A 12,994-nucleotide genomic window follows, 5' to 3' on the forward strand; every position below is an offset into this window, starting at 1 on the left:
CTATGCCTTTCCCGTTAATATTTTAATATTTTTTTTAATATCTCAAAAATGCATTCTGCATTTAGCGCAGATTTCATTCAGGCTTTTATTGGTTAAAATGTGCTGCGTGTCACAGTGGGCGTGGCCAGCAGAAGAGAGGAAGTGCAGATGATATGTCAGAACAGTGAAGAAGAAGAAGAGTGTGAGAGAAGCTGTGCATGAAACCAAAGTTACTAATGCATCCAATCCAATGAATGTTGCTCGAGTGATTCTTGCTCTAATATTCTGCACACTCTTCATAGCATCTTATTTCACAAATAAGGTAAATTGACTTTATTATACTTTGGACAGAACCAGTGTGTGTTTGTCTTGTTTTGGGTTGCATCTTCTGAATGCAATTATAGTAATACTGACAAGTACCATAAATATCACAAAAATGTTAAATTGTTCTTTGCTTTACAGTATGTCCTGTCTATCTTAAAGTTTACATTTCCAACCATTTTTCAGGGGTATGTATTCATATTCATGACATTATTCCTTAGCTATAATCAAAATTCAGTTCCTCATTTACATGATATTTCAATATTTATCTTTTATTTATCTTTATCACAGGTGGCAGACCTCTACTGGGGCTCTATTGCTGCTGGTTACATGGAAACTTGGTTTGGTGCAAATCAATGGATTCTCCAGGTAACTAAATTATGCACTTACTTATATAATACATGAATTATTATTTGTGCATTTATATATTTATACACAGATTATTATAGGGATGCACAATATATCGTTCACCATATTGGTATCGGCTGATATATGTTCATTTTTATTGTTATTGTTATCAGCCAGATTATTTCCTTCAGCTGAGACACTTCAGATGCACATTGTCCACCATGATGGTTTTGAATTGCTGGAAATATGACTGAAATCACTTCAAATAGAAAAATACATTAAGTGCAACATGTGCAGCGCAAGTCTGTCATATAACAAGCTACATAAAATTATATTAAGAACATTATAATTGTGTTTGGGACATGGCTTTTACTGTTGAGACTTTTGTTTTTGTAATCAGGCTCTCAAATTATATAAAAAAAATTTGATTTAAATTTATCAGCCAATATATCTGTTATCTATGGAAGCCACTAAATAAAAGTTTTTATAGAAATTTCCGCCACTAAATAAAAAAAATAAAAACAGTAATTGCAACTCTATATCTCACAATTCTGACTTTTTTTCTCACAATTGCGTGAGAAAAAAGTCAGAAAGTCAGAATTGCGAGATATAAACTCACAATTGCAAGATAAAAAGTCATAATTCTGAGATAAAAAGTCGCAAACTGTTATATTTTATATTTAGTGGCGGAAATGGGCTTTCATAGTTATCAGCTTTTAAAAATAAAGAATTATCGGTTAATTAAAATGTTCATATCGGTGCATCCCTAGATTATTATGATATGTTTATTAATATTTGTGTTTGTTATCTAGATCTGCAGCATTTTCCCAGCTTCCTGGATCCTTTTTATTTATTGGAAACATTTATGCGGGGTCCAAAGCACTGTCGCTTTTGGTAAGTACACAAAATATGTTTAAATATGAAAAATAGAAAGAATTTTTATTTGCTTATGTTAAAATATGTTTGTGTTTCCTCTTTTTTTTTTTTTTTTTTTTTTTTAGCCCATTCCTTTTTTCTTCGTGTTACAAAATGTCTCTGAAGTCTTTGTTTTTCTCATGGTAACAGTAACTCACAGAGAGGTAAGCCTGAATCCTGCTTAGTTAGTTCATGCAGTTGGTAAAAAAAATAAACATTTTTGCATGCTTTTTCATCAGAATTTATTTAGTAGCATGAGAAGTCTTAATTCAGCTTGTTTTTAATAGTGTTCTCATAGTATTTCAGATATCACATCATTGTTACCATTCTAATATTCTTTGTATTTGCATTATTCAGAAATCATCATGGATGAAATTATTAAGGTATGTTTCTTTCAACCAAATAGTCTAAAATGACTTGAAAAGAGCTTGTTTATGCCTTTAAATCTCTTAAACAAATATTGTATAAAAAAACAAATAGATGCTTTTAATGAACTGATATTCTTTATAGTGTGTGTATGCTGCTGGGATCTTCCGCCAGCCTTATTCTGTACAATCCTCGGGTATGTTCACTCTCACATTCATAATGTTGATGTTCTGTGAGTTCTCAATGTTCCCTGTTACAGTAAAAATCTCCATTTCATATGTTTCCTTTATGGTCCCATACGTCTCACCTCTCAGTTTGGTCCCAGTGGCTACACATGGGCGTCCATCCATCTGTTCTGTGTTGGTGAGTGTGTTTTTATTTGTTGTGGGAGCCAGAATTATGAGCAACAAACTTAAACTTCTGGACATAAGAAATTGTGCATGTTTTTTGATTTTGTCTCTTTTGTATTTTAGGTGCATATAAAGTATTCCAGAAAAATACAAAGACAAGCCATCTGAGGTGGTTTGCTGTTTTTATGTACACCACCATTCAAAAGTTTGGGGTCGGTTAGATATTTTTAAAAACGTTTTTGAAAGAAGTCTCTTCTGCTCACCAAAGCTGCATTTATTCGATCAAAAACACAGTACATTTATTACCATTTAAAAATAACTTTTGTTTTTGAATATATGTTAAAATGTAATTTATTCCTGCGATCAAAGCTGAATTTTCAGCATCGTTACTCCAGTCTTCAGTGTCACATGATCCTTCAGAAATCATTTCTAATATGATGATTTGCTGCTCAACAAAACTTTTCTCATTATTATCAAATTATAAAATTATAAAAATTGTGCTGCTTCATCTGTTTGTGCAAAACACGAAATATAAACATGATAGAATAATTGATAGGACTAATTTTATATTGAAATCTTTTGAAATTCATGACTTTACTGTAACTTTTGATCAATAAAACTATTAATTTCTTATTATATTATTGACCCCAAACATTTAGAATGTGAATGTATGTTGTATGTTGTTATTGGTTATACTGTAAGTAGATGCCTGGTAACATAATAGAAATGTTATGTTATCGATTAAATATTTCATAATAATAATAATAGTGTCATTTTCAATGTGTAATATTACAGTGATCTTGAAGAGCAGTTCATCAACTATGTGACCAGGTAAATTGATAAATAAGAACATTAATGTCAATCTTTATATATGCACTGTCCCTTTAAGAAATTAAAAGCTATACACTCCATCATTTAGGGTTAGAAGAACTGTTCCCAAACATATAACATGCTAGAAACATCCAGCCATAATGATCCAGTCAGTAATTGCCTATTTAAATCCCAACAGTAACTTCCAGTTAATTTTACACTTCTTTTTCAGTGCATTGTTACTTGCCTCACTTGCACACTCAACAGGTAATAATGCATTTTATGCTACCTTATTATTTTTGTCTACAGCTCTATAATTTTCTGCCATGATCCATGTGTAATTCATGGTGTCCTGTCTTTCAGGTGACCTGTCCGGTGCCTTAGATTTCCCTCTCCTGACCTCATACAGGTTCCATACTGGCTGCTTGGGCAGGTAAGACAAACACTCAGTGGGAATTGTTGTACATACTAATGATGGCATGACTTATTGTATTTTCTACAATAAGGATTTCAACTGCAAAAAGCATTGTCATTTTGTTATAAGAAATTGACTGTGTTTGCAAATCTTATGTTCATTAAAATCAATTTCATTTCATAGCGCTGTATTCAGCTTTTGTCTGATTTTGGCAACTGTAAAACTGAAGAACAGTCTGCCTCAGGAGCACTGTGGAGTCTGCTGCTTCCTGGCCAAGGTGAGACTGAAAATTATATTTTGAACCACAGTTATTCTTTGTTTAGTGTCTCGATTTAATTAGTGTGTCCAATCAGGACTGTTAGAGCATAAGGTCGGTTTCACACCACATGCATTGCAGTACTTGCAAAAAAAGTTTCTGTTTTTTGGATGCAGGTACTGGCCTCAGGTCTTTCCCTTTCCACATTCAACACTGTGCTCAGTCCAGTGACACTGTGCTGGTGAGTTCATAACAGCTTTATGTTAGGCAAAAGTCTATTGACTTACAGTGTTACAGTGTATTGTTTTTGTCTTACTCATTAGCGTCATACTGAACTACACCGGAGAGGCCTTGTTCCTGTATTCTGACAAATTTCATTAAGTTTGTTGAAGAAAATGGCCAGTGCCTTTTGAAGATTCTCCAAATCAGTCACTTCAAGGCTTTATAAATTGACCAAAGCCAGTTGCCGCAATGAGATTATTCCAGTGTAAGCCTTGAAATGCCCAAAACTCTTTTTTACTCCTTTTGTTGTTCTGTATTTTTCTATTTACTTCTCCCCCACCCCCTTATTTTCAGTATGAGACTACGGAAGAGGATTAGGGCCAAGCAATAATAAAAAAATAAAACCATCTCGTGATTAAAGTTGTTAAATTTAGAGAAAAAAACTCATTAAATTTCGAGAAAAAAGTCGAGATAAAATGTTGAGAATAAACTCATTAAATTACGAGAACAAATTCGTTAAATTATGAGAAAAATTGTGTTAAATTTCGAGAAAAAAGTCAAGATAAAATGTTGAGAATAAAGTCATTAAATTAACGAATTTATTCTCATAATTTAACTAATTTATTCTCGTAATTTAACAACTTTATTCTCCTAATTTAATGACTTTATTCTCATAATTTAATGACTTTAATCTCAACATTTTATCTCGACTTTTTTCTCGCAATTTAACGATTTTTTTCTCGAAATTTAACGTCATTTTTCACATTTTAACGAATTTGTTCTCGTAATTTAACGACTTTTTTCTTGTAATTTAATGAGTTTATTCTCAACATTTTATTTCGACTTTTTTCTCGAAATTTAACAACTTTAATCTCGAGATGGTTTTATTTTTTTATTATTGCTTGGTCCTAATCCTCTTCCGTATGAGACACTTTAAACCAAATATTTAGAAAAGAATTTTATATATATATAATATATATAATATATATATATATATATATATATATATATATATATATATATATATATATATATATATATATATATATATATATATATATATATATATATATATATATATATATATATATATATATATATATATATATATATATATATATATATATAATATATATTAGTTGTTTACCATTTACTGTAATTTCCTACATTTTAATGTGTCCAGTTAATTGTAGTCTAATTCAGAGTCTGTTCTGTTCTGTATCAGAAGTTTTGTACCATTTTTCAAGATGTTCTATTTCAGAAGCAGTGTTTGTACTTACTGTTAGTGTTCGACCTTTGCACATCATTGTTCTGCAGTGTTTACTCTTAAGAGTCCTGGATCACATCCTGAATACTGTCCCACCTTAGATCAGTACTCTTTATTAGAATGAATTAAGATAAAATGGGAAAACATCAGTGCATAAGCCCTCTGTAACTCTAATGTGATTTTTACAAATATTTTTGTTACAAAAAGATGTGGTAAAAAATTAGTCCTGCAAAAAGTACTGTGATTTATTATGGCATTTACTGTATTTCAGAGACACTTTGTATACTGTAATATTGTATTTCTAAAGCTTCTCACATTGAAATTGACCATGTATTCTATTATGAAATAATTCTGTTTTCTTAGTATTTTAAATCCCTTTTTGCAAAGGTAAAAAAAAAGAATTCCATTGACCATTTTTCAAATATGTTTTCTGCTGAAAAATACAATTAAATGATGTAACAGAATTTGATTTCAAATATTTGCAATTACACTTGATCTCTAAGTTAAATACAGAGCAAATAATGTAGATGTTGAGGATCTGGTCTGGGTTCAGGTGGTCTGCAGCAGGCGTCTGTAGTGTGGTAAGATCTCACGCTGTGGCAGATGCAGTTTAAACTCGAGCGCCACCAGCACAGGAAACTCCAGTGATAAAAGTTCCCTGCGATTCAAACGCAGTCTCTCCTCTAGTCTCTAACAGAAATTGACAGTGAGGAATAATTGAGTCTCTTGCAAAGGGCTTTTCACACTGCACTTAACCCCGGGTTATCGTTGTTCTAAACCCCGCTTTTAACCCTGGGTAAAGGTACGTTTCACACTTGTAATTTAGAGGCAGAGCTCCCCCTCTCTGGACATCATGGGTGGAGTTTGACCTAGTCATTATGGGTTTTCATTATGGGTGGAGTTTGACCTAGTCGTTATGGGTGGAGTTTGACCTAGTTGTTATGGGTGGAGTTTGACCTAGTTGTTATGGGTGGAGTTTGACCTAGTCATTATGGGTGGAGTTTGACCTAGTCCAGCTCCACCTCTCTGGGCGTCATGGATGGAGTTTGACCTAGCCGTCATGGGTGGAGTTTGACCTAGCCGTCATGGGTGGAGTTTGACCTAGTCGTCATGGGTGGAGTTTGACCTAGTCGTCATGGGTGGAGTTTGACCTAGTCGTCATGGGTGGAGTTTGACCTAGTCGTTATGGGTGGAGTTTGACCTAGTCATTATGAGTGGTCATTATGAGTGGAGTTTGACGTAGTCCAGCTCCACCTCTCTGGGCGTCATGGATGGAGTTTGACCTAGTCGTTATGGGTGGAGTTTGACCTAGTCTTTATGGGTGGTCATTATGGGTGGAGTTTGACCTAGTCGTCATGGGTGGAGTTTGACCTAGTCGTTATGGGTGGAGTTTGACCTAGTCATTATGGGTTTTCATTATGGGTGGAGTTTGACCTAGTCATTATGGGTGGAGTTTGACCTAGTCCAGCTCCACCTCTCTGGGCGTCATGGATGGAGTTTGACCTAGTCGTTATGGGTGGAGTTTGACCTAGTCGTCATGGGTGGAGTTTGACCTAGTCGTCATGGGTGGAGTTTGACCTAGTCGTCACGGGTGGAGTTTGACCTAGTCGTGACGGGTGGAGTTTGACCTAGTCGTCACGGGTGGAGTTTGACCTAGTCGTCACGGGTGGAGTTTGACTTAGTCGTCACGGGTGGAGTTTGACCTAGTCGTCATGGGTGGAGTTTGACCTAGTCGTCACGGGTGGAGTTTGACCTAGTCGTGACGGGTGGAGTTTGACCTAGTCGTCATGGGTGGAGTTTGACCTAGTCGTCATGGGTGGAGTTTGACCTAGTCGTCATGGGTGGAGTTTGACCTAGTCATTATGAGTGGTCATTATGAGTGGAGTTTGACGTAGTCCAGCTCCACCTCTCTGGGCGTCATGGATGGAGTTTGACCTAATCGATATGGATGGAGTTTGACCTAGTTGTCATGGGTGGAGTTTGACCTAGTCGTTATGGGTGGAGTTTGACCTAGTCGTTATGGATGGAGTTTGACCTAGTCGTTATGGGTGGAGTTTGACCTAGTCGTTATGGGTGGAGTTTGACCTAGTCGTTATGGGTGGAGTTTGACCTAGTCGTTATGGGTGGAGTTTGACCTAGTCTTTATGGGTGGTCATTATGGGTGGAGTTTGACCTAGTCCAGCTCCACCTCTCTGGGCGTCATGGATGGAGTTTGACCTAGTCGTTATGGGTGGAGTTTGACCTAGTCGTCATGGGTGGAGTTTGACCTAGTCGTCATGGGTGGAGTTTGACCTAGTCGTCATGGGTGGAGTTTGACCTAGTCGTCATGGGTGGAGTTTGACCTAGTCGTCATGGGTGGAGTTTGACCTAGTCGTCATGGGTGGAGTTTGACCTAGTCATTATGAGTGGTCATTATGAGTGGAGTTTGACGTAGTCGCTATGGATGGAGTTTGACCTAGTTGTTATGGGTGGAGTTTGACCTAGTCGTTATGGATGGAGTTTGACCTAGTCGTTATGGGTGGAGTTTGACCTAGTCGCTATGGATGGAGTTTGACCTAGTCCAGCTTGACCTAGTCGTTATGGGTGGAGTTTGACCTAGTCGTTATGGGTGGAGTTTGACCTAGTCGTCATGGGTGGAGTTTGACCTAGTCGTCATGGGTGGAGTTTGACCTAGTCGTCATGGGTGGAGTTTGACCTAGTCGTCATGGGTGGAGTTTGACCTAGTCGTCATGGGTGGAGTTTGACCTAGTCCAGCTCCACCTCTCTGGGCATCATGGATGGAGTTTGACCTAATCGATATGGATGGAGTTTGACCTAGTCGTCATGGGTGGAGTTTGACCTAGTCGTCATGGATGGAGTTTGACCTAGTCATTATGGGTGGAGTTTGACCTAGTCGTCATGGGTGGAGTTTGACCTAGTCATATAATCCTGCCCATAAAATCAGAGGGAAATGACAGGTAAATAACACTGATGTAGAAGCACCTAACCCTGGTTGTAAGCCTAAACCGGACATTAACTGTAAACCTATCCCTCAAATCCGATTGGCTGGTTGGAATGTTATAAACATACCTCTATGTAAACATATCGCGTACGGTTTTCGTCCAGTGACAGTGACACCGCAAATATGCAAGTAAGGATGCCACTAATGTTCAGTGTGAAATGTCAGCTTATGAATACTCAGGAATAAATGGTAAATTATGAGCAAAGTGAAATGTGAAGCTAGATAACCCAGGACTCCATTTACCCAGGTTTAGGATGACCCAGGGTTAAATATTTCAAGTGTGAACAGACCTTAATAGAAAATCATGGAGCACATATTAATATCATAGTGCTTTACTTACATCTATAAGGTGCTTGACCTCTGGCTTCTTGAGGTCATTGCTTATTTTGGCAGCGAGTAGGATACAAGCTCCAGCGCAAAGTTTGCGATTCTGCTTGTCCAGTTTACCGTGCAGGGCGAGTTTTTCAAAATAGACATGAGCCATAGCAATTGTCGGTTCTTCATACCCACAGTCCTCCTGGGCCAACTTACGGATCTCTCTTTTCAGACTGAGAATGTCAGAGAACAAAGAAATAATATGTGATGTAGTTAGATTGTTACAAGATATGAATATTTTCAAATTGTGTATGGAAGCCGGTACCTTCTGATTTTGCTGAGGGTCAGGTGGACATGAGGAAACTTTTCGCTAAATGTTTCGTTCATGTCTTTCTTCAGGTCAGAGGGCTTCACATATTCAATGACAGATGTCTGAAAACATCAACACACAGCAAGGAAATACATTCATATGCTGCATTTAATTCATTTTTCAAATGAGTTTTTGATTTCATGATTTTTAGAACTTTTTTATTACAATGATGCCTTTTTTCTTCAAATGCATTATATTTATCAAGGCTGATATGAAAGTGACATATAATGTTACAATACTAACACTAAGAACAGAAATGTTCTCGTTTGACCAGCGTCATATGTGTCGGCTGATTTTGCTCTCACCATATAAGATGGAAAGACAATCACTCGTTTGTGTTTCCCACACGGCCACTGAGGATCATCCAGAAGATTTGGGTCATAATCATCAATGTTTCTCCCTTTGAATCCTGTTTTATAAAAATATAGGGGAATTCTGGAAATTAAAAAAGAGAAAAATAGGACAGAAAAAAATATTTCTAAATGGATGTGCAAATATTTTTTACTTATAAATTAATAATATTCATTTATAATACTTTTTTTACTACAACTAATAATAATAATTCATGAGCTGATTTTACAATTATCACTCAAAATAACTAAGTTATTAAATTTAATGAATAAACAAAAACAAACATATATTTTTTACTAATACTAATAATATTAATATATAATTTATGAACAGCGTTTGCAATTGCCATTCAAAATAAAATAAAGTTATTAAATTTAAATACATAAACAAATACAATTGATATTTTTTTACTAATACTAATAATATTAAATATAAATAATTTTATAAATATAAATAATAAAAATAAATTTATAATTGTCACTCAAAATAAAATAATTAAATTATTAATTCAAATACATAAATAATATGAATTTATCATTTTTATTGATACTAATATTAATTTATGTACTGCTTTTGCAATTGTCACTCACAATAAAATAATTAAATTGTTACATTTAAACAAACAAACAAACAAACAAATAATATTTATAATATTTGTACTAACACTAATTTATAATTTATGTACTGCTTAATTATCACTCAAAATAATTTAAGTTTTAAATTCAAATACATAAACAGATAATATTAATTTATAATTTCTGAACTGATTTTGCAATTTTTGCTCAAAATAAAATTAAGTTATTAAATTTAAATACATAAATAATATTAATTTATAATATTTTTTACTAATACTATAATATTAATTTATATTTTATGAACGGCTTTTGCAATTGTCACTCAAAATAAAATAATAAAATCAAATTGGTAAATTTAAAGTAAGTAAATTAATAAATAAACAAAAAAAAAGATAATTAATCTTGATGTATCTTCTTCACTGACCTCTCTTTGTGCCAGTTTGAGAGAGGACACTACATGCTGGACTCAAAACACACTGTGACCCAGAATGCCGTATGAAGACGTCAGGGCCGCCACTGCTGTCACTCAAGGCATTCGTGTGAGACAGAAGTTTTGTGTACGACACTGTCTGAGGGTTGGGGAAAAAATATTAGTTATAAATTGGAATAGATGAAATAAGTCATTTTAAGCAGTTCTGTAAGCAGCAGTGGTTTGTGGAGTGAACCTCACCTTACCCTTGACCCCAGGTTCAACAGCGTCCAGATCAATCACTGCGTCTTCAGTCGCTCCACTGAAGCTCTTCTGATGTCCGAAGTCTAACCTTTGATCGCTGTAGAAAACGGCTGAGTTTGAGACTATCAAATCTGGACCTTCTGATGTAAAAAGAAGCAGGACTCACTTGATCTGACTGGAGTCTCGATAGGGCAGGGCAGAAAACATCCCGTATAAAGCTCTTCTAGCACTGATCAAAACTATCCTATTCAGACAGGAACATAAACATAAGGCACAATTTATTATCATGTAAAAATGACCTCTGAGTGTAAAATGTGTTTCTCTTTCATTAGCATTCAAATCTTTCACTTTTATCTTTCTTCCTTCCATATCCACTTTTTAATCTGTGGTTTGAAAGAATTATTTAAAATTAATCTACTTTTTTTGTCTAGAGTTTGTGTGGAAACGCTGTCATAAACATGTGCTGTTCTCCCCAGAAGTGCCACTTGATCCTGCTGTTGTTTCAGTCCAATGAAGCAGATCACACTAAATACTGCAGAATAATAAACAAGTACAATAATATTCAAATGGTTTTAATAATTAATATATGTTATTGCTTGTTTAGATAATATTTAACAATTGTTTCAGATGTCTTTTTTTTGCCATCTCTAACAAAAACTTGATGAAGACTATGATTGTGAAGCAATCATATTGGCATATTTGGGTTATTAGTATTACTTTTTAATGCTTTATAATTAAATAATAAGAATCCAATGTTATTTAGTAGTTATTTTAATAGTTTTTATTTTCATTTTAGTTAATGTTTTGGTAAATAAATATGTCTATGTAGTTTTTATTCAATTTAGTTTTAGTTTAGTTATTTTGGTACATCAACTTAAACTAAATGAAAATGAGATGTTTTCTTGGCAACTAGCTGAAATAAAACACATTTAAGTTTTGTTAAATATTGTATTTCAGTTAACTACATTTTTTATTTAATAATTTTTTATGGTTTTATTGTTGGTTCACCCTGATAGGACCTTATTGTAAAGTGTTATCATATTTTTAGTTGCTCAGGTTTTCATTGTGGTATACCTTCCATTGCGAGTGTCATGTTGTCTCATGTTTTTGATGAAATGAACTCGTCTGCTGCTCCTGGGTCGTATGTCACTTATGCAAGTCTTACTGTAAGAGAACACAGTAGATAATAATTTACATTGCAGTGCTCACACAATCGGTCATTTAAAAAAATTGCAAAAGTATTTCAATAGTACCGTATATTCTAACTGAGGTTTTTAAAATGAAAAGAAAACCTCTGAAGCTCTTTGGAGATGTTCACTTTGGATTCACTGTCCAGAAGAGATGTTCTCACTGTGCTCCCTGTCTGGTCTTCACGCTCCTCTTTACTGGAGTGTTGTTCTCCTGAATCCGTCTGTGAGCTTATGATTGGAGCAGGTGCTGAAAGCATGAATCTGGCTCCATTCTCAGCTTTACCAAGATCTCCATTCGCCTCCACTGGTTTTCCATCCAGAGAGATTGTGTTCAGGAAAGAGAGAGCCGCCTGCCTCTGTCTGCGATCCATCTCAGCAGGTCACCGTAAGAAAAGAAACCCTGACTGAAAGCGCTGCTCCCTGCAGCTGTCCTCTCCTGAGCTCAAGCACACTTCAAGAGTCACACATGGCTTTCTTCATAATGATGACACGTAAATAGTATAAGTCAGTGGCTTTCAAATTGCTTTAGGAGCCATTTTTTCATTGGGAATCAAGTGGCGAGCCAACACAGTACAAGAAATGAAATTAAGGGGACCTATAATGCCCCTTTCACAAGATGTAATATAAGTCTCTGGTGTCCCCAGAATGTGTCTGTGAAGTTTCAGCTCAAAATCCCCCACAGATCATTTATTATAGCTTGTCAAATTTGCCCCTATGTGGGTGTGAGCAAAAACATGCCGTTTTGTGTGTGTCCCTTTAAATGCAAATGAGATGCTGCTCCCGCCCCCTTTCCAGAAGAGGGCGGGGCTTTAACAGCTCAACAACAACAAAGCTAGAGAATCTCACGCAGCCAAAATGATGATTGTCAGTAACGGTGTTCAGCCTTACATTGTTCAAACCGGAGTCGACACTGATGGAGAGACTCAGGAAGAAGTTACAACTTTTAGAATAAAACTGGACGTTTCTGAATGGTTAGTGGATAAATTTATGTAGTTGCTGTGGAGTTGATTCAACTCATCCACTAGCATGTGCCGTCACGTTCATCTTTTGTGCAAATCCAGTGTTGAATTGACCCTCGTTTGTGAAGCAGTCCGGTGTAAAATGACAGCATGTTAACAACACTCTACTACAACAACTCTTCCTCTTCTCTAAAGCAGCTCAACATGGCCTCGCCCACTTAGTTGTGTGTTCTGGGGGGGGAGTGATGTCACTAACCCAGGAAGAAGCTTGTTGTAGTCCCTACCAGCTGTTTGTTGTAGTCCTTAAACAG

At 35.5% G+C, this 12,994-nt stretch overlaps 2 protein-coding genes across 2 annotated transcripts; one reads left to right on the forward strand and one right to left on the reverse strand.

The window, feature by feature from the left end:
* Nucleotides 1–137: 137 nt before the first annotated feature.
* On the forward strand, nucleotides 138–4,359 carry LOC137014167 (UDP-N-acetylglucosamine transporter TMEM241). The gene is made up of 15 exons (XM_067378349.1): nucleotides 138–301; nucleotides 442–488; nucleotides 592–669; nucleotides 1,461–1,542; nucleotides 1,650–1,727; nucleotides 1,921–1,946; nucleotides 2,074–2,125; nucleotides 2,244–2,292; nucleotides 2,403–2,448; nucleotides 3,075–3,110; nucleotides 3,322–3,356; nucleotides 3,453–3,522; nucleotides 3,688–3,781; nucleotides 3,937–4,001; nucleotides 4,084–4,359. The coding sequence occupies exons 1-15, from the start codon at nucleotides 230–232 to the stop codon at nucleotides 4,139–4,141; spliced, it is 888 nt and encodes a 295-aa protein (XP_067234450.1). The 5' UTR covers nucleotides 138–229; the 3' UTR covers nucleotides 4,142–4,359.
* Nucleotides 4,360–5,798: 1,439 nt separating this feature from the next.
* Nucleotides 5,799–12,095, reverse strand: LOC137013676 (CDK5 and ABL1 enzyme substrate 1-like). Its single transcript, XM_067377655.1, has 8 exons — nucleotides 11,827–12,095; nucleotides 10,701–10,778; nucleotides 10,532–10,631; nucleotides 10,286–10,430; nucleotides 9,241–9,344; nucleotides 8,891–8,997; nucleotides 8,591–8,798; nucleotides 5,799–5,939 (listed from the first exon to the last, which is right to left on the reverse strand). Exons 1-8 carry the CDS (start codon nucleotides 12,093–12,095, stop codon nucleotides 5,799–5,801), a joined length of 1,152 nt encoding a protein of 383 aa, XP_067233756.1.
* Nucleotides 12,096–12,994: the final 899 nt, after the last annotated feature.

The sequence above is a fragment of the Chanodichthys erythropterus genome, chromosome 23 (assembly GCF_024489055.1).
Source record: "Chanodichthys erythropterus isolate Z2021 chromosome 23, ASM2448905v1, whole genome shotgun sequence".
Taxonomy (NCBI): domain Eukaryota; kingdom Metazoa; phylum Chordata; class Actinopteri; order Cypriniformes; family Xenocyprididae; genus Chanodichthys; species Chanodichthys erythropterus.